Source organism: Lacerta agilis, chromosome 5 (assembly GCF_009819535.1).
Source record: "Lacerta agilis isolate rLacAgi1 chromosome 5, rLacAgi1.pri, whole genome shotgun sequence".
Classification (NCBI taxonomy): Eukaryota; Metazoa; Chordata; class Lepidosauria; order Squamata; family Lacertidae; genus Lacerta; species Lacerta agilis.
The window spans coordinates 68,478,406-68,498,139 of record NC_046316.1 but is presented as its reverse complement, the minus strand read 5'-3'; the positions used below and the strand labels follow the sequence as shown (position 1 = coordinate 68,498,139).

General features: G+C 41.0%; 1 protein-coding gene across 3 annotated transcripts in view; it reads left to right on the top strand.

The window, feature by feature from the left end:
• The window catches only part of SPHKAP (SPHK1 interactor, AKAP domain containing), an 83,038-nt gene that overhangs the window by 15,085 nt on the left and 48,219 nt on the right, over window positions 1–19,734 (top strand). For all 3 annotated transcript variants that reach the window (XM_033150332.1, XM_033150330.1, XM_033150331.1), the window contains exon 2: window positions 9,512–9,614. In XM_033150332.1, coding sequence (XP_033006223.1) covers window positions 9,512–9,614 — 103 coding nt within the window. The remainder of the gene's footprint in view (window positions 1–9,511; window positions 9,615–19,734) is intronic.

The following is a 19,734-nucleotide window of genomic DNA, read 5'->3' as shown; positions in this document are numbered from 1 at the left end:
TCCCTAGCTAACAGGACCAGTGGTCAGGGATGATGGGAATTGTAGTTCCAAAACATATGGAGGCCCGAGTTTGCCTATGCCTGGTCTAATGCATAAGCAAGGACCGGGTTGCACTTTCTCACTTCATATAGGATTTGAGATCAGTGTTGATGTGTTCACAAAATATAGGCCTTTTTTCAATCCTTTGGGTACAAATTGTGGCTTTCCAATATTAATGCTTTAAATTCTCCTTGGGAGTATACAGTTTTGGATTATACCATTTACTAGGAAGCTTATCTTTTTCTATTAGATACTTTGCATATTATATCTTTCTTTGAAATTCCATACTTTGTGATGCATTTGTGAGAGATTATTGGGGACTGGAAGTATGAATGATAATATACAAGATAGCTAAGGGCAGCAAGTGTGAAGCAGTGCACAAAAAATAATCTAATTGCATGAATGTTGTACCATTGTGGTTAAAGTTGCCAGCTTTTAAGACAACATTTACTATTTAACAAGCGGGTAGCCGTGTTGGTCTGCCATAGTCGAAACAAAATAGGAAATTCTTTCCAGTAGCACCTTAGAGACCAACTGAGTTTGTTCTTGGTATGAGCTGTGTGCATGCACACTTCTTCTGAAGAAGTGTGCATGCACACGAAAGCTCATACCAAGAACAAACTCAGTTGGTCTCTAAGGTGCTACTGGAAAGAATTTCCTATTTTATTTAACAAGCGTTTGGAATGAAGAATATCTTTGACATCTTTGACACTTGTCAAACATGAATAAATACGCAAAAATAGCCACAGCTTCCCAACTGAGTTGACATTTATGGTAATGTTAGCAGTCCTAAGAATGATATGCCCAAAATCCAAATGCAGAATAGAAGCCTTCATTATGGTCAACTATGAGGAAACCATTTTGAACAGCCTTAGCCAACCTGGTGCCCTCCAAATATTTTGGACCACAACTCCCATCGGCCTTGGCCAGTTTTGTAGTCCCATACATCTGATGGGTTCCAGGTTGGTGAAAGCTGATTTAGAACATTTTGTCCAGAAACTGCTCAAAGGGCCACAACAAACTGCACATACACAGCTTCAAGTCAATCCTTATTAAGAGAAGATTGACTCCACAGAGTGGTGTTGTACAGAGGTTGTTTTAAAAATGGTTTCTCAGCTTGCATGAACAAGTCACATTGGGTGCGTATTGAGAGTTGTTTGTTTGAAAGGAAGGAACGCTTCCATTGCTCACACAACTAGTCACAGCACTAAGAGCAGCAGGATACTTACTTATCCCCATGGCTAGGGAGCCTAGATAGCATCACATTTTCCAGTGGTGTTAAAGGAGCAAGGATACAGATTGCTTAATCGGGGCAAGCAATAGGAAAGTAGGGGAGTGAATTCTTTGTCAGCAAGTGGAGCTGAGCCATGGAGACTTTACACATCATAATAAGGGCATGTGATAATAATTCCAGTGATTTGTCCTAAATGCCCAAAATACATCATATATGTACACGTTGTACACACCAGCTTGTGAATAAGCTTCCTAAATCCAACCAGTGATTTCACAAGTGTTGGAACTTGACTTGGGAATATCCTCCTCTTACCTGTGAGGTTATATTAAATTGTGACTGACAGGTACACTAGCGGTGTAATAATAATAAATGTTTTGTTTTGGGGGGTAGCCAATAAATAATATAAAGCCACAATGTTTCCCTCAGGGCTTGTGGTGGGTACCCCCCCCCCCAGTGTGCAGATTGCAGGGCTTGAGCCTAGGCATATTAACTCTCCCCGCACCATGTGCTATGCTCCCATTTCTGTTCAGCTCCCCTATGGCTGCTATTGTTAAAGAAAAGAACACATTTAATGCATTCACGAATTTAACATTGGGAGTGTTTTGGCCCTCGGGCTCTTATTTTCTCACTTTGTCTCCAGTTGTTAAAATGGATACTAACTTTTTTAAGAGATGGCTTTTCCACAAAATTGTTTCTTACATTTAAAAATTGCAGTCTGGATATGTTCTCTTGTTGTCAGAACAGTGCGGGAACATTTGACTGACAACAGCTTGCGCTCCAACACTCTTGCCGTTGCTGCCGAGGGGAAGGGCGGTAGTAGAGGATCTGCTTTGAATGCAGAAGGCCCCGGGTTCTATCCCCAGTGTCTCCAGCTAGGGCTGAGAAGGAACCCTGTCCGAAACCTTGGAGAACCTCTGCCATTCAGTGTGCAGATAATACTGAGATTGATGGACCAGTATAAGGCTGCTTCCTTTGTTCCCATGTGTTTGTGTGCACATGGGATTGCATTGCCAGATCAAGGTGCTAAGCCTTGGAAACTGGCTCATGGTCACTATTGCAGTTGTTAATTTATTTTTACCCAAGTTGGTGTGATGTTCAGTTGCAGTCCAGTCCAGCACTGGATGTTCATACAGAGAGCCTGCCAGTCACAAAGCAGAAAAATGAGCCTGCATGAAGAGGAGAGTCAAAATTCTGCACTTCTAATTCCTTCAGAGACCAAAGATAGCAAACCCTACTTCGCCTTCAGAGGGTCTTAACTTTTTTCTCAAACAACTCATCTGGCCCATATCTTATCATATTATCTGCTGTACTTCCGGCCAAGTGGAAGACGTATCTGGGTTTAGAAGTTATATAGCCACGAGCTTCAGGGGTGCAAGATATATCTCATTCTCCAGTGACCCTGAAAACAAGAGATTTAAATGTCACTCTGATCTCCAGACTGAGATGTGGCCTGCTTCTTTCAGTGTCACTCACAAAATACACTGACATTTTAGTTTTTCTGCTATCATATTACTCTATCACTTCATATTAATGCAAACTTTTCTCCTTTTTTCTTTTCTTGACTTGCCATTAAATGAGCCAGAGGTTGCCAGTCTTTTTGGGCCTGAGGACACAAATCCAAGAAGCTTGTTGTTTTGTCGTTTAGTCGTGTCCCCATGGACCAGAGCACGCCAGGCACTCCTGTCTTCCACCGCCTCCCGCAGTTTGGTCAGACTCATGTTGGTAGTTTCAAGAACACTGTCCAACCATCTCGTCCTCTGTCGTCCCTTTCTCCTTGTGCCCTCAATCTTTCCCAACACCAGGGTCTTTTCCAGGGAGTCTTCTCTTCTCATGAAGTGGTCAAAGTATTGGAGCCTCAGCTTCAGGATCTGTCCTTCCAGTGAACACTCAAGGCTGATTTCTTTAAGGATGGATAGGTTTGATCTTCTTGCAGTCCATGGGACTCTCAAGAGTCTCCTCCAGCACCATAATCAAAAGCATCAATTCAAAAGCATCAAGAAGCTATCTGTTGGCTATTTCAGTGAGAAAAGGGGTGGGAAAGGGTAGCCCATGGGCTCAGAGGAAGGCCTTTGAGAGAATATGTGGGCCCACAGAACCTCGTTTGCAACCCCTGTGCATATACATGATGGTAGATAGATGACTGTTTGGCAACATACCTTTAAATGTAATATAATGCATGTTTTGTTTCTTCATGCATACCTCTTTTCAGTTAGTTTGTAGCAGTGCTTTTTCTGGGGGAACACAGGGTTACACATACCTCTAAACATTTTGTGAATCTAAGTTTGGCCTCATTGAGGGGCAGTATTTCAATATGAATAGGAAAATGAGAGTACCCCTAAACATTTTTTTTTTTTTAGGAAAAAGCACTGGTTTGTAGAATACGTATAGTATCAAACTACAAGCAGCAACAACAACACACCTGTTCCTTGGATGTCTCTGCATCAGTCCTATGGATTGACTTAAGCAGCAGTGGCACAAGTCCTCAATTCCACTATAGAATAAAAAGTTTGATCCCAATCTTAGAGAGATAAGAAAGACATTTATTCCAATCTTGGTAGCTTCCGTGGGTCAGGAGTGTCCATAGTGTACAAATAGTGTAGACTTTTAACTGCCCATTGCAAAAGGGTACCTGTCCAGTTCATATACTTAGATCCCCCTTTAATATACTTCTGCTGTCCTGTTGCAATGGGATGTTGCCCTTTTAAACCAGTATTAAACACCTTGGGAGTTGCTGTTTCCGACCCAAAATCCACATAACACCTCTTAATTTTTATCCTGTTCTGTTCTGTTCCATTCTATGCTGCTTTATTACCAAAGCCTCTAAATTGTAAACTGTAAGCCAGGGCTGGATGTGGAATAGCAGCATTCTGGTTTGCATTGCTCATTTGTTTCCACCAGCTCTTCCCTGTGAGGAAATAAAACAGAGCGGTGGCTTAGTGTTATGTGTGAACCAGCACTCTTTTTTTTTTTTTGTCTCCTAGCAGACCATGGACAGAAGCCAAGGTTTATTCTGGGATTACAGATTTCTCTGAAGGGAACAAACCATAAGCGCTTGTTCACAAGCCAGTGTGGTGTAGTGGTTAAGAGCGGTAGACTCGTAATCTGGGGAACAGGGTTTGCGTCTCCACTCCTCCACATGCAGCTGCTGGGTGACCTTGGGCTAGTCACACTTCTCTGAAGTCTCTCAGCCCCACTCACCTCACAGAGTGTTTGTTATGGGGGAGGAAAGGAAAGGAGAATGTTAGCCACTTTGAGACTCCTTCGGGTAGTGATAAAGCGGGATATCAAATCCAAACTCTTCTTCTTCTTCTTCTTCTTCTTCTTCTTCTTCTTCTTCTTCTTCTTCTTCTGACATGGAGAGGAGAGGAGTGGGTGCAAATAATTCATAGCAAGCCATGATATATTTTAAGCCATGGTTTACTGTTACATGTGAACTGGGCCTCAGCAGCCATTTTATAGGATTGAATCGAATATGTATATGTTTGAAATAATGATAGAAAAATTCAGAGTACTGTACTAAAGAACAGATAAACTTTTTTTTTTTGGTGACTTGTATTCTTGGAGCATGTTTGTTCCTTGATTATGGTCAAACCAATTCATGGTATTTATCATCTTTCCTCATAGAAAAGCAATTCATAACTTTTTAAAATAAGCTGTATCGGCTTATATTTAAGTGTCTGTATGAACACATACATTTGTGTCAAGGTTGTTGTTGTTCAGTCGTGTCCGACTCTTCGTGACCCCATGGACCAGAGCACGCCAGGCACACCTATTCTTCACTGCCTCCCGCAGTTTGGCCAAACTCATGTTAGTAGCTTCGAGAACACTGTCCAACCATCTCATCCTCTGTCGTCCCCTTCTCCTTGTGCCCTCCATCTTTCCCAACATCAGGGTCTTTTCCAGGGAGTCTTGTCTTCTCATGAGGTGGCCAAAGTATTGGAGCCTCAACTTCAGGATCTGTCCTTCTAGTGAGCACTCAGGGCCGATTTCCTTGAGAATGGATAGGTTTGATCTTCTTGCAGTCCATGGGACTCTCAAGAGTCTCCTCCAGCACCATAATTCAAAAGCATCAATTCTTCGGCGATCAGCCTTCTTTATGGTCCAGCTCTCACTTCCATACATTACTACTGGGAAAACCATAGCTTTAACTATACGGACCTTTGTCGACAAGGTGATGTCTTTGCTTTTTAAGATGCTGTCTAGGTTTGTCATTGCTTTTCTCCCAAGAAGCAGGCGTCTTCTAATTTCATGGCTGCTGTCACGAAGAGCAAGTAGAAAGAGCAAGTAGCTGTAATGTTGGTAACTGTGACATTGAAATTCGGCATATTGGACTGTGATAAGAAATGTGAAACATTTCCCGCAGCCTAAGGACAGAAAGTGTTTTGACTACCACCACGTCTTAAAGGCCAAACTAGACATTATGGGGTCAGTTCTGTATGTTTACCTATGGAACTGTTCCAGTCATGTAAAAGGTGCGATAGTTGGGTTTTTAAAGAAAAAAAGCGTGTGCAGGTGAGGAGTACAGAACTATCCTTCCACTTTAGCCCCCTTTAAAGTGTTTTAGTGCAAGCTGGATTTCGAAGGGGCAGAGGAACCAGAGACCAAATTGCAAACATGCGCTGGATTATGGAGAAAGCTAGAGAGTTCCAGAAAAACATCTACTTCTGCTTCATTGACTACACAAAAGCATTTGACTGTGTCGACCACAACAAACTATGGCAAGTTCTTAAAGAAATGGGAGTGCCGGATCACCTCATTTGTCTCCTGAGAAATCTCTATGTGGGACAAGAAGCTACAGTTAGAACTGGATATGGAACAACTGATTGGTTCAAAATTGGGAAAGGAGTACGACAAGGCTGTATATTGTCTCCCTGCTTATTTAACTTATATGCAGAATTCATCATGCGAAAGGCTGGACTGGATGAATCCCAAACCGGAATTAAGATTGCCAGAAAAAATATCAACAACCTCAGATATGCTGATGACACTACCTTGATGGCAGAAAGTGAGGAGGAATTAAAGAACCTTTTAATGAGGGTGAAAGAGGAGAGCACAAAATATGGTCTGAAGCTCAACATCAAAAAAACTAAGATCATGGCCACTGGTCCCATCACCTCCTGGCAAATAGAAGGGGAAGAAATGGAGGCAGTGAGAGATTTCACTTTTTTGGGTTCCACGATCACTGCATATGGTGACAGCAGTCACGAAATTAGAAGACGCCTGCTTCTTGGGAGAAAAGCAATGACAAACCTAGACAGCATCTTAAAAAGCAAAGACATCACCTTGCCGACAAAGGTCCGTATAGTTAAAGCTATGGTTTTCCCAGTAGTAATGTACGGAAGTGAGAGCTGGACCATAAAGAAGGCTGATCGCCGAAGAATTGATGCTTTTGAATTATGGTGCTGGAGGAGACTCTTGAGAGTCCCATGGACTGCAAGAAGATCAAACCTATCCATTCTCAAAGAAATCAGCCCTGAGTGCTCACTAGAAGGACAGATCCTGAAGTTGAGGCTCCAGTACTTTGGCCACCTCATGAGAAGAGAAGACTCCCTGGAAAAGACCCTGATGTTGGGAAAGATGGAGGGCACAAGGAGAAGGGGACGACAGAGGATGAGATGGTTGGACAGTGTTCTCGAAGCTACTAACATGAGTTTGGCCAAACTGCGAGAGGCAGTGAAGGATAGGCGTGCCTGGCGTGCTCTGGTCCATGGGGTCACGAAGAGTCGGACACGACTGAACGACTGAACAACAACAAAAGTGTTTTAAGGCCATTTCCAGAATCTGAGGAGAAAAGCACTTGGCAGAGAAGTTGTGGGGAAGAGAGCTGCAGGTGGTGGAACCATTCTGAACTTGTCCACATGCCCCATTTTTATTTTAAAACTGAATCTCATTCTCTTTCCTATGTGTGGCTGAGTTCCATATTTAAACACGTGGCACTGCTGCTATGCCGCCAAGTTACACCCACACCATATCCTTAAAGCACCCCTTTCACAGTCATGGCTACCCTGCAAAGAATCCTGGGAACTGTAGTTTGTTAAGCATGCTGAGAGTTGTTAGGAGACCCTTTGCAAAACTACAATTCCCTGTAATCTTATCAAATACAATTCCCAGAATTCTTTGGAGGAAGCAATGACTGTTAAAGTGGTGTAAGGATGCTTCAAATGTGTGCTGTGGGTGTAGCCCTTGTTTGTCTGGGGAGGGGGAAGTTGTTGTTTCCCCCCCCCCTTTCCTGATTTCCTCCAACAAATGAACCAACTATCATGGTAGTGAGTTTGACTTTTGCCGGCCATTGCAAGTAAGGATTTGGAGACTCTGTTGAAACATGGTGCCAGAGATGAGTCAGAGCTGCTGAGAATAGCTCAGCCAGCCATGGAAAGCTCAGCATCATTATAAAATAAGTTAGAGAAAACAAATGAATGACTAAGATGAAAAGCGTTGGCAAGCAAGACATTTTGCTTCCCGAGGCAGAGTAGCAAATGGTGGCCCTTCCCTGCCCACCTTCACTCAAGGCCAACCAGATTCTTTTGGCACCTGGAGCAGAAAATCCTGCAACCGCCTCTCCTGCTTTCTGGCAAGTAAAAAATGCAGTTATGATAAATAAAACCACCAGCAGTTTTCTGCCCCTTCGTGATACCAAAATCAGCAGTCTAAGGTGGCAGTCTCACTCTGCCTGATAGTTGGTCCAACCCCGACCTGGAAGGGTAAGATGATATACAAGGGAGTTCAGTGGAACAGATAATCAAAGGGCTGCTGCCAGAATACATAGCTTGAAACAAGTGTTTGAGAAAATTAATGAAGGGGCATAAGAAGAACCAAAGGAGAGCTCTGCTGGATCCAGCATTATGTTCTCACAATGGCCAATCGGATGCCTAGAGGAAGCTCACAAGCATGGCAGGAACACAGAAGCACTCCTCCCTATTTGCTCCCCAGTGTATCAGTATACAAAGGCATGCTGCATCTGATACCAGAATTAATATACAGCCATCATGGCCATTGATAACTTTACCCTCCATGAATCTGGCTAATGCCCTTTTAAAACTAGTGAAGTTGGGGTAGTGGGTTCCATAATTTAACTATGTACACAGTGTGAGGAAGCAATTCCAAAGAACTTTGCTGATGGGTCTAAAGTTCTAGTGCTATGGGAGCTGTAGAAATAAATAAATAAATAAATAAATAAATAAATAAATACCTGCTCCTTAGTTCCCCTCTCCCCCACACCCCATGTAAACTTGCTCTCCAAATATTCCAAAGGCTAGGAGGCAGAGCATCCCCAAGCAATGAAAAAGCAAAGAATGTGGGCAGAGCCCTCTGGCAAGAGCCACCTCTGCAGGTTCATCGTGGACGTCATGTGACCATTATGTAGCAACCGTGAGTGTATGGTGAAAGTGCCACCCACGGCGCCAAATCAGTGGAGCGGGTTTGATGGTGGCAATGATTTATAGCTTTGTTTCATGGGCTGCCATCATGAGTTGCTAATCCATCAGTAGCAACATTTTATGACTGGCGTCGACTCTGCATGACAAGCTGCGCCTGAGGATGATAGCTCTGGACTGTCCTCTATGTCTGCAAATTCTGGATTTCACGTTTGCAACACTGTGTACTGTACCACCACACCGCATTAACCATGATGATGAAGAAGAAAGCCTGCTTGGGCTCTCTAATTCAGTCATCCCCATTGGACTTTTGTTGTTGTTTTGTCTCTGAATTTGTACAGTAATTTGTCTTTTTTTCCTGGGTGTGAATCAGGGGACTCGGGTGAGGCATAGCAGCTTTCGCCAACCTGGTGCCCTGGGACTATGAGCCAGTAGAGCTAGCTGGCTGGAGCTTGATTGGAACATTAATCCAAAATATATGCCAGTTTGGCAAAGGCTGAAGCACAGCATGAAGTTTGTTTGTTTTTATCTTGGAATCTGTCAAGCTGAATGAATGCTGCCATTACCTATCAGTTGCATCCCTAGAACTGTGCTTGAGGAGGAAGAGAACACTTAATTGTATTGTTGAAGGCGGACAGATGCTGTTATGTCCAGCTAAGGTCTTTATTCTCAGTTTTTAAAAGACATCAGGGAGTTATTTTAGAGCATACTTCCAAAAGCAGCAAAATGAACCAGTCAATAGACTTGCGCTGCCAACCTGGAAAACAGCAGGGATTGAAGTGATCTGTGTTGGGTAGGACTTAAAAATGAAGCCGTATTTGATTTATTTATGCCAATGAGTCACTGAATGATTTTCTCTCTTCAGCAACTTTGAATCCCCACTGATGTATGAAGTTTCAGAGCACCAGAGCAGTGGGACAGATAGTTCAGGAAGCAGTCTTGGAAGCTCGGTCACAGCATGTAAGAAGGTAACTTGCATTATTATTAATCAGATTGCATTATTAAAATAAACTTTGCATTATTAAAATAAGCTCACATTATTCTTAACCAGCAGGTTGACTGTACTGCTGAGCTGTTGTCTCAATAGTGATTGAAGCGCAAGCTGCATGGTAACTAAAAAATATGAAATGGAAAAAATCAGCATGAACATCTGGATATGGGCAAAAAAGATTGCAAGTCTTGCATTGGCTGGATATTCCAAAAATGTTTGGTGTCTTGTGTTTATGGATAACCTGATCTTGTTGTGCTCCTTTCTCTGTAGAGACAAACTGCTGCTTGTGCCAGTGAAACTCTCAAGGGCAAATGGTTCTAGGAAAGTGAACACAGATGCTCCACCGCTGGAGTTTCTGTGATTGGGGGTGAACAGAAAGGGTAGACTTGAGTCCTAGCACTTGATCGAGGGTATGAGTTGCCCACTCCATGTATGTCTGCAACCTCTGAGCTGAACCATACGTATCATCATCTTGATTGGAAAGGGTCAGGCATTAAGTGTACTTACCAGTGATGATATTCACAGTCGTTAATCTTCTATTTTCAGTTAGCTGAAGTAAATAAGATGGAAATTGATTTCCTGCAGATATCCTTCTTAGAAAAAACTTGTTAAGTGGGAAAAGCTCCAAATGCAATTAAGATATAAGATTAAGACAGGCAATTGAGCTAATATCTCAACTTGTACTCCATATTTCGAGTTCAGAAAATAAAAGGAAAAGGAAGCAAGGCCAAATGGACACGTGGCAAACTATGGGCGAGCTCTAGAGCATATGGAGAGAGATGCTGGGCTCCTTGCACCATCACGTCCCATTACATGCAAAGGAGCACGCATACCACATATTTGCTTTATTTGAGTCAGGGAATGGGTGAAGCATTTTATTTATTATTTTGTTCTCTTACATTTATATTCCATCTTCCTTCCATCCATCGTGAAACCTAAGACAGTGTAGATGTGGTACTCAGGTAAGTCTTCGGTCTGGGCACTGACCAGACTCGGGCCGTCCTAGCTTCATCAAGGTGGCGGCGGCTTCCTATGCCTTCATGTCATGCCCTGGACTCACGTTGCTCACGTCCAGGTACAACCAGACAAGATGAGTGGAGGGCAGAATCTTTCTCTCATTTGGCAGCTTCTTTTAAGACAGCTCAACTGAGAGCTATAATGGTGCCTAAGCGAATCCTCACGGAGGATTCAGGTTATGAGTCATATCTGCCGCTAGCTTTGCTTGAGACTGAGAATTCCATTAAAAAAAAAAAAGCTTGATATTGGTCTGCACTGTTTTGTTAGCTATCTACAATTTGTCAGATATCTAGAACGGGATTTCTGCTGACCCATGCACATCTATGAGGGCTTTAGTTTCATTCTGACATTATGAGGCCCTTCTTAAGTTCTCCTGCCTGCTAAGGTGAGCTGGCTGGCCGATCGGAGAATGGCCTATTCTGGGGCTTCACCTTACTTACAGAATGCTGTTCCTATTTCAGTTTGTGGTGACTGATCCTTGGGCCAGTGTTAGAAGTGATGTGAAAACTTTTCTATAGGGCAAGCTATATTGATAGCTAAATGTGATCTCCAAGTCCCCCATACTAGACCTTACCTGTATATAGTTAGTTGCATTCATGTAGGTTTCCTAAATTTCAGTGCTAAAGATGTTGGCATCTTAGGGCTCTTCAGTCTCGATTAATTTTTTTTTTGAACTTTTGAACATTTTAACGAGCTTCGAGTTTGTCTTCTGCTTTTGCAGTTCTGTAACATTCCAAAATGAGAGAGACATAGAAAACATTGCAGGGGGTTGAACTAGGTGAGCCTTGGGGTCCCTCCTGAATCTACAATTCTATGATTCGATGCTCTGGGAGAGGAACATTTTATCCCCACACTGGGAGCACATACATTTCCTTATGAGGGAGATTCCCAAGCTCCTTTTCTGTGTTTTACAGGCATAGCATGGAAACAGCAAAATGTGGCCAACTTTGACCCCCCTATTTCAGTGTGGGAAACCCTCTCTGTTTTTGCTGTAGCCTCTTAACAGCTCATTTAATATTCTGTGTAACCAAAAATAAATATTCCATTCCACATAAATATGATTCACCTGCATTTTGACAATAGCAGGAATTGATGTAAATTGAAAGGGTTATTGTAAGATGTGTTAACATGGGAAACGTCTCTGAGTCCTCATCATAAGCTATTACAGTCCATCAACTTCTTTCCACACATTTTATTAATTTAATGGATTTCTTTCTTTTAAAAGTAGATTTATCATTTACAATGGACTGGCACTGGCAGAGAATAAATTACACATCCCATCCAATTCACTTTTTAAAGCATTTAATTAGTTATTCCTGATATGAACGGTGCCTTTTAGGCAGCATTCAAGGTGCCAAAGATCAGTTCACTGTCCCCATTTCAAAAAATGCTAAGAACAAGCCAACATGCTCTCATCTTGTTTTGCCTGTTTTATGCTCATCTCTTTTTGATGAGCTTTAATTAACTATAGCAATTAAGACGTCCAGGCAAAAACATGCTGCTATCTCCTGTGTGGAGCAGAGCCCCTTTAGAGCTCCATTACATATTAAAGCTGTAATTCTATACTCATTGACCTGGGAGTAAGCCCCATTGAATTCAGTGGGACTTACTTCCAATAGACATGTGTAGGATTCATCTGTAATATTAGTCACTTAGAGAAAGATGAGGTTATACTGAATTTATGGGCTGCTTTTCCCCCCTGGGCAAAACTATTAGGTTTTCATTGCATGTATTGTTAGATACTCATAGAATCATAGAATCATAGAGTTGGAAGAGACCACAAGGGCCATCCATTCCAACCCCCTGCCAAGCAGGAAACACCATCAAAGCATTCCTGACAGATGGCTGTCAAGCCTCCGCTTATTTTTTTTCCTAAGAATTTATTGGATTTTAATAATACAACAAAAACAAAACACTACAAAAATTCCAAAAAACAAAAATACAAATACAAAAATACAAAAAAATACAAAACTAAAAATCTCAACAAAAACAAAAACACTTATTTAATTATCCTCATACTATCACTTAACATTGTTAGGGGACCTCCTCACATCTTCTCTTTCTGCGTTCATTGCATATCCTCTTTAGTAATTTCAGAACATTATATAGTCATCATTCTCTTCTAATCTTATTCCACATTAGAAAAAAATTCTATTACCTAATTCTTATCTTCTATCTTAAACTAACTAATTTCATATCTGTAACCTTATATGTCCTCCGATTCCATTCTCAGATAACAAACTTTACATGCTGTTTCAAATAATCTTTAAATTTATTCCAATCCTCCTGCACCGCTTCTTCCCTCTGGTCTCGGAGTTTCCCGGTCAGTTCTGCGAGTTCCATATATTCTTCATCTGCCATATATTCTTCATCTTCATCTGCCAATCTTCCACTGTTGGTAATTCTTCAGTTTTCCAGTTTTTAGCTAATAGAATCCTAGCAGCTGTTGTGGAATACATAAAAAATGTTCTGTCCTTGTTGGGGATTTCATAGTTGGTCATGCCCAGCAGAAAGGCCTCTGGTTTTTTACTAAATGTGTTTTTTCAACACCTTTTTAAGTTCATATCAAGCCTCCGCTTAAAGACCTCCAAAGACGGAGACTCCACCACACTCCTTGGCAACAAATTCCGCTGTTGAACAGCTCTTACTGTCAGGAAGTTCTTCCTAATGTTTAGGTAGAATCTTCTTTCTTGTAGTTTGAATCCATTGCCCCGTGTCCGCTTCTCTGGAGCAGCAGAAAACAACCTTTCTCCCTCCTCTATATGACATCCTTTTATATATTTGAACATGGCTGTCATATCACCCCTTAACCTTCTCTTCTGCAGGCTAAACATACCCATACTGTTTGTGTTCACTGATTGACAGTTGACAACACACTGAATAATGGTGACAGTTCAGTCTAGATGGAAGTGGCAAAGGGTTTTTATTTGTTTTGGGGGGCAGTGGAGACATTGTCACTTAGACTTCTCAGCCATGAATTCTCTTAACGATCTTGGAAAATTAACATTGTGGATTCTCAGTTTTCTGTTTGTGGAATGGGAAGATAATGGCCTACCTCATAATGTTTTTGAGAGGATGAAGATGGGATTTTGATCATGGAATCATAGGGTTAGAGGTATCCACAAGGATCATCTAGCCCAAATCCTTCCTCTTAATCAGGATGTCACCTTTCTCAAACATTTCTGAAATGCCATTGCATGCTCAAGGAAGCAGATTCCAGAGTCTCCTAAGCATCCCATTTCATTGCTTCAAGCACAGTACCTAGGATTTGAAATACAAATAGTATTTCAGCAGGAAAAACTCCCCCCCCCTTTTCCCAGGTCTTCTGTTAAGCCTCTTAAAAAAGCATCTCTTTCAACTGATCTATTAATATAAAGAGAGGAGTTAAGGGATTATATTATTCAAACCAAGACTGAATCAAGCCTTTTCCTGTTAGGTTTATGTCAAGGTTCGGCCTTTGAGTTGTTAAACTTTGCTGGTTTGTTTTATATAGGGAACCATTATGTCTCAGAAATAATGAAATATTTTATATGGATGCTCATACTCAGAAGGGATTGTTCTACCGGTCTCTCTTGAAAAATCCTTTCTTGTCTCTAGCAATTGTCTCAAATTTTTGTGGTTCAAAAACCCCGGGGTGCGATGAATGCGGTACTATTTTGTGCAAAAATGCAGACAGTGGAAATTAATTATTTGATTAGGCAATATCATAGTCAATTTGATATAGTAAGCCTTATACTCTAGATAGCTTTAAATGGGGGAATTGCTGTTGTTGGAGAAGCAGTAGCAGCAATTGTTTACCATGCCCTTCTATTTGAAAACCTTTTATTAGACCATAAAGGCATGGCAATTTTTTTTAATTTTTTTTTAATATTTAATAAATAATCTTTATTTGGTTCCAATAATATACAAACACACATACCAACACACAATCAAACAATAAAAACAATGAAATTAATCCCTCCCCCCATCCCACCCCTTTCACTCCCCCTCATTTTATTTGTTCAGAACCTTATATTACCTTTTATAATCGTGTTATTACATCTTATATCCTTTATCCTTATTCTATATTTCCCAATTCTCTCATATCCCCTGTACGATTTACTCCATATTATACAGAATATCAATTCCAGAATAAGATATGGTCATGTATTCTTTTACTCTTTCCCATTCTTTTATTAACTCTTGATTAGAGCGACCTCTGATGTTTGCTGTTATCTTAGCCATCTCTACCATCTCACACATTTTAATTCTCCATTCAGAAATTGTCGGGATTTTATCCCCTTTCCAATTCTTTGCTAGCAACAATCTTGCCGCTGCTGTGGCATAAAGAAAAACATTAATATTATTTTTGGGTATATCATTCGAGATCAAACCCAATAAATATCCCTCTGGTTTCTTTGAAAATGTGGTTTGGAATAATTTCTTTAGCTCTTCATGTATTTCACCCCAGAATTTTTTGACCACTTTACATCCCCACCATGCATGATAAAATGTACCCTTCTTTTTTACACTTCCAGCACAGCTTAGACTGATTTTTGTACATTTTGGATAACTTTTCTGGTGTAATATACCATCTGTACATCATTTTAAATATATTTTCTTTTATGATTACACAGGCTGTGAAGTGTAAGTCTCTTTTCCATAATCTCTCCCATCTATCAAAATCAATTGCATGTCCTAAATCTTCTGCCCATTTAATCATTACCTCCTTCGTAATTTCATCCTTCAATTCCCACTCTAGCAGCAGTCTGTACAGTCTTGATATGTTCTTTTTCTTGGGCTGTATTAACTCACTTTGCAGTTTGGATATGTTGTTTTCAAATCCTATCTTTTTGTCCTGTCTGAATCTATTTGCTAATTGATGATATTGTAACTAGCTATCGCAATGGTGTTTTATTTCCTCATATGATTTCAGTTGGATATCTCCCTCTTTTTCAAATGTTAATTGTTGATAAGTAGGCCAAATTGTATCCGAATAACTTTTCCTTAATGCTATTGCTTCCAATGGTGAGACCCACTTTGGTATTTTTGGCTCCAAGAGCCATTTATATTTTGTCCAAGTTTTATATAAACAGATTTATATTTTTCATAGTTAAATTTATTCCCAAATATCTTGCTTTTTGAACTATGTTCAATCCTGTTTCTTGTTCCAACTGTTTTCTCATGTTCTCGTCTAAATTTTTGGTCAACACCTTCATTTTCTCTTTGTTCACTTTAAACCCCGCTACCTTGCTAAATTGTTCCATTCTTTCTATTGCTTTCTTTATGCTTTCTACTGGGTCTTCTACCATCACCATCATATCGTCCGCAAAGGCTCTTATTTTGTATTCCCTCCTGCCCAATTTTATTCCTTTTATCTCTTTATCTGATCTAATTACCTGATTTAGAACCTCTAATACTGTGATAAATAATAATGGGGACAGTGGAAGGCATGGCAATTTTTAAGAGTAGTATCCGGACAATAACAGAGGAATGCTAACAGTGAATGACACCACTCAGCCTTCCACTTCCTTCTAAAAGATAAATGAACCCTGAGTCTGAATTAGAGGAAGGGCTTTAGCTTAAAAAAGGTAAAGGGACCCCTGACCGTTAAGTCCAGTTGCAAATGACTCTGGGGTTGCAGTGCTCATCTCGCTTTAATGGCCAAGGGAGCCGGCGTTTGTTTGCAGACAGGAAGAATAACTGCTTTGTGTTGCAAAGTTCCCAACTTCTCATGGTAGGGCTTGGGAGGCCCATGTCTGAAGCCCTGGAAAGCCACTGCCCATTGGTGTAGATAACAATCCTGAGCCAGATGGACCAGTGGTCTGCCTTGGTATAGGACAGCTTCCTGTGTTGTACTTACCTGAGAGTGAGCACCATTAAACTGAATGGGACTTATTTCTGGGTAGACATGCACAAGGATTGTGCTTGCTTTCTGAAGACTGGGCGGGGGGGCTGCCAAAAATACGTATGTTTCACCAGCTCGTATTCTCCTGACATTCCCTCCCATCCCTAAAGAGTCAGGTCATTTTGTTCAGTCTTAGCCAGGTGTGGGTACCCTGAAGGCAATGAAGGACTGAGACGTGGTGGGAAGGGAACTTAGTTCCTCCCTACTCTGCTTCACCTTAGATAACCTCAGTGCAATCTAATTGTCATTCGTTAAATATCCTTGAATCCTCATGGAACAGTTCCACTTGGGAGTTACCTGCGTATTACCGGAGGCAAAAACAATCTATCATTAGGGTGCCTAGGGTGGCTTTTGACATGATATGAAATGATGGGGGTTGGCTGTGCCAATCACTTTCACATACTCTCTCTACCTTGCTGTCGAATGTAAGGCAGCTCGTAGATTTAAGCCGCCTGGAATTAATATTCTTAAACAAGCCCCTCTAACTTGCTTCTGGAACAGGCTGGTGGCTGTCACCATCAGGAATTCACCCATCCCTGTAGCACCAAGGAGCAGTCTCAAAGCAACAGGGTAGCAATTCCTTCCCATTCCTGTTGCATGTTTAAAAACTGAATATTTCACATACTTTTCCCCAAAATCTGATGTGTTGTGATTGAGTATGAATATATATATATATATATATATATATATATATATATATTTAAAGGGAGGTATTCAACTATGCTTTAATCACAGCAGACATACTGAAATTAAAGCCGCGTTCATTAATTTCAGTGGGTCTACTCTGAGTAAAGCTTAGTTGGCTGTCATGAAAATCCTTTTACAGGCGGGTAGCCGTGTTGGTCTGCCATAGTCAAAACAAAATAAAATAAAAAATTCTTTCCAGTAGCACCTTAGAGACCAACTAAGTTTGTTCTTGGTATGAGCTTTCGTGTGCATGCACAATTCTTCAGATCCTTATCATTTTATGTAAATGGCATTGTGCAGATTGTGGGGAAATGTGTCTATTTTTCATTAGGATTCCAATGTACCAGGTAAAGACTGTGTATGCATATTAGCATATTTTTCAAATAAAAAAAGTTGCCAGGAGCCGATTCAAGGAGCAAATCCCATCATTCTTGCATCATAAACTGCTTTATTATAATGAAGTCAAACGACTCAGCTCTCCTACACAAACAGGTAACAAATAGCCTCATCTTATTTCCATTACCATGATTGGATGAATAGCTGACCGTTTATCTTCCAGCACTTACTCCATGTTGATTGCCTATTTTAAACAGGCATTCATTTACATGAATTAACACATGTAGGTCCATTGCTGCTTCCCTGAAATTAAGCTGAAAACATTGCTCAGTACAGACACTTGGGGGGAGATAATGAATAGCATTATGAAGTGTTTTTCAGTAAGTTTTCCTGCTTTGGATGTTACTCCTTTAGTTAAATCAATATCAGAGAACCTGTAGCCTTCCAGACGTTGTTGTCGAGCTACAGCTCCCATAATTCCCGATTGTTGGCCATGTTGGCTGGCGTTGATGGGTCCAACAACATCTGGGGGACCACAGATCTCCCACTCCTGCTTTACACCATAGGGCTGTATATACTCCTATGTGAAAAGGCAGACTTTTTTTTCCATGGGTGGGGGAATGTTATTTCTAGTGAGAAACTGATTATGAGAGCTAATCTTGCTAAGACCCCAATATACCGATGTGGTATCTGACAAAACAGCCAGGTGGAAGTTTCGTAATTATTTTGCATCCACCTCTTAATTACCATGCTGCTAATACAGCAAAAACAATGCAGGAGGAACTTACTACAGTAGTTTACCGCAGTGTTTTTCAACCTTTTTTGGGCAAAGGCACACTTGTTTCATGAAAAAAATCATGAGGCACACCACCATTAGAAAATGTTAAAAAAATTAACTCTGTGCCTATATTGACTATATATAAAGTAATTTTTCAATTTTTCCCACGGCACACCAGGCAACATCTCGCGGCACACTAGTGTGCCGTGGAACAGTGGTTGAAAAACACTGGTTTACCGGTCTCTGCAGCCGCAGCAGGCACACTCCATTGTATTTCAAGACAGACGGATGCTAACAATAATAATCTCTTAATTATCTCTATACACATGGATTTCTCCCCAAACTATTATTTCATAAATTTCAGAGAGCCAGTGTGGTGTAGTGGTTAAGAGCGGTAGACTTGTAATCTGGGGAACCCGGTTTGTGTCTCCACTCCTCCACATGCAGCTGCTGGGTGACCTTGTGCTAGTCACACTTCTCTGAAGTCTCTCAGCCCCACTCACCTCACAGAGTGTTTGTTGTGGGGGAGGAAGGAAAAGGAGAATGTTAGCCGCTTTGAGACTCCTTCGGGTAGTGATAAAGCGGGATATCAAATCCAAACTCTTCTTCTTCAGATTTTTCCATGCCAACTGATGGTTCAGGAAGGCTTTCAAATCAATCCCTGCCCCCTGCTGTATTCCAAACTCAAAGTGAAATGCGTGAGAGAGACAGTTACATCCCTTTATGCAAAGAGCAAAGTCATTCTCCAATTTGTGGATTCTTGTGTAACCAAAACACTGCAGCATTTATTTATTTATTTATTTGCAGGAGCCATTTGCTCGTATTATTTGTATTAAGCACAAGTCATCCTGATTATTTGTGCCAAAGAGAATGATTACATGCTTATTAGTTCAATGTATTCAGTGGGACTTACTTCTTGAATAGGCATGTATAAGATGTGCTGTGAAGCTGCTATGCTACCTGTACTTACCTGGGAGCAAGTCCCATTGAATTCAATAGGATTTGCTGTTGCATAGACATCTATAGGATTCCAGTGTTCAAATGTATAATTGCCTTCAACTAGTGAAATCCCTAAAGAGAAGGAACTTGCATCACATTGTTTATATCAGGCACATCCAACATGTAGATCGTGATGTACCAGTAGATCACTGGATGGCTGTGGTAGATCACTGGTAGATCACTGGCTCCCCGCAAAGAAGCTCAACAACTTTGGTGCCCCTAAAAAAAAAAAATCTAATTTTTTTTGGCCTGCACCGCCCCCCAAATGGGGCTTTCATTCTCCCTAAAAAAAAGCTCAACAACAGCTTTGATCTGAATGCCTTAAAAATGGGCCTTCCTCCTCCCCCAAAAAGCTCAACAACTTTTACCTGAACCCCAAAAAGGGGGTAGATC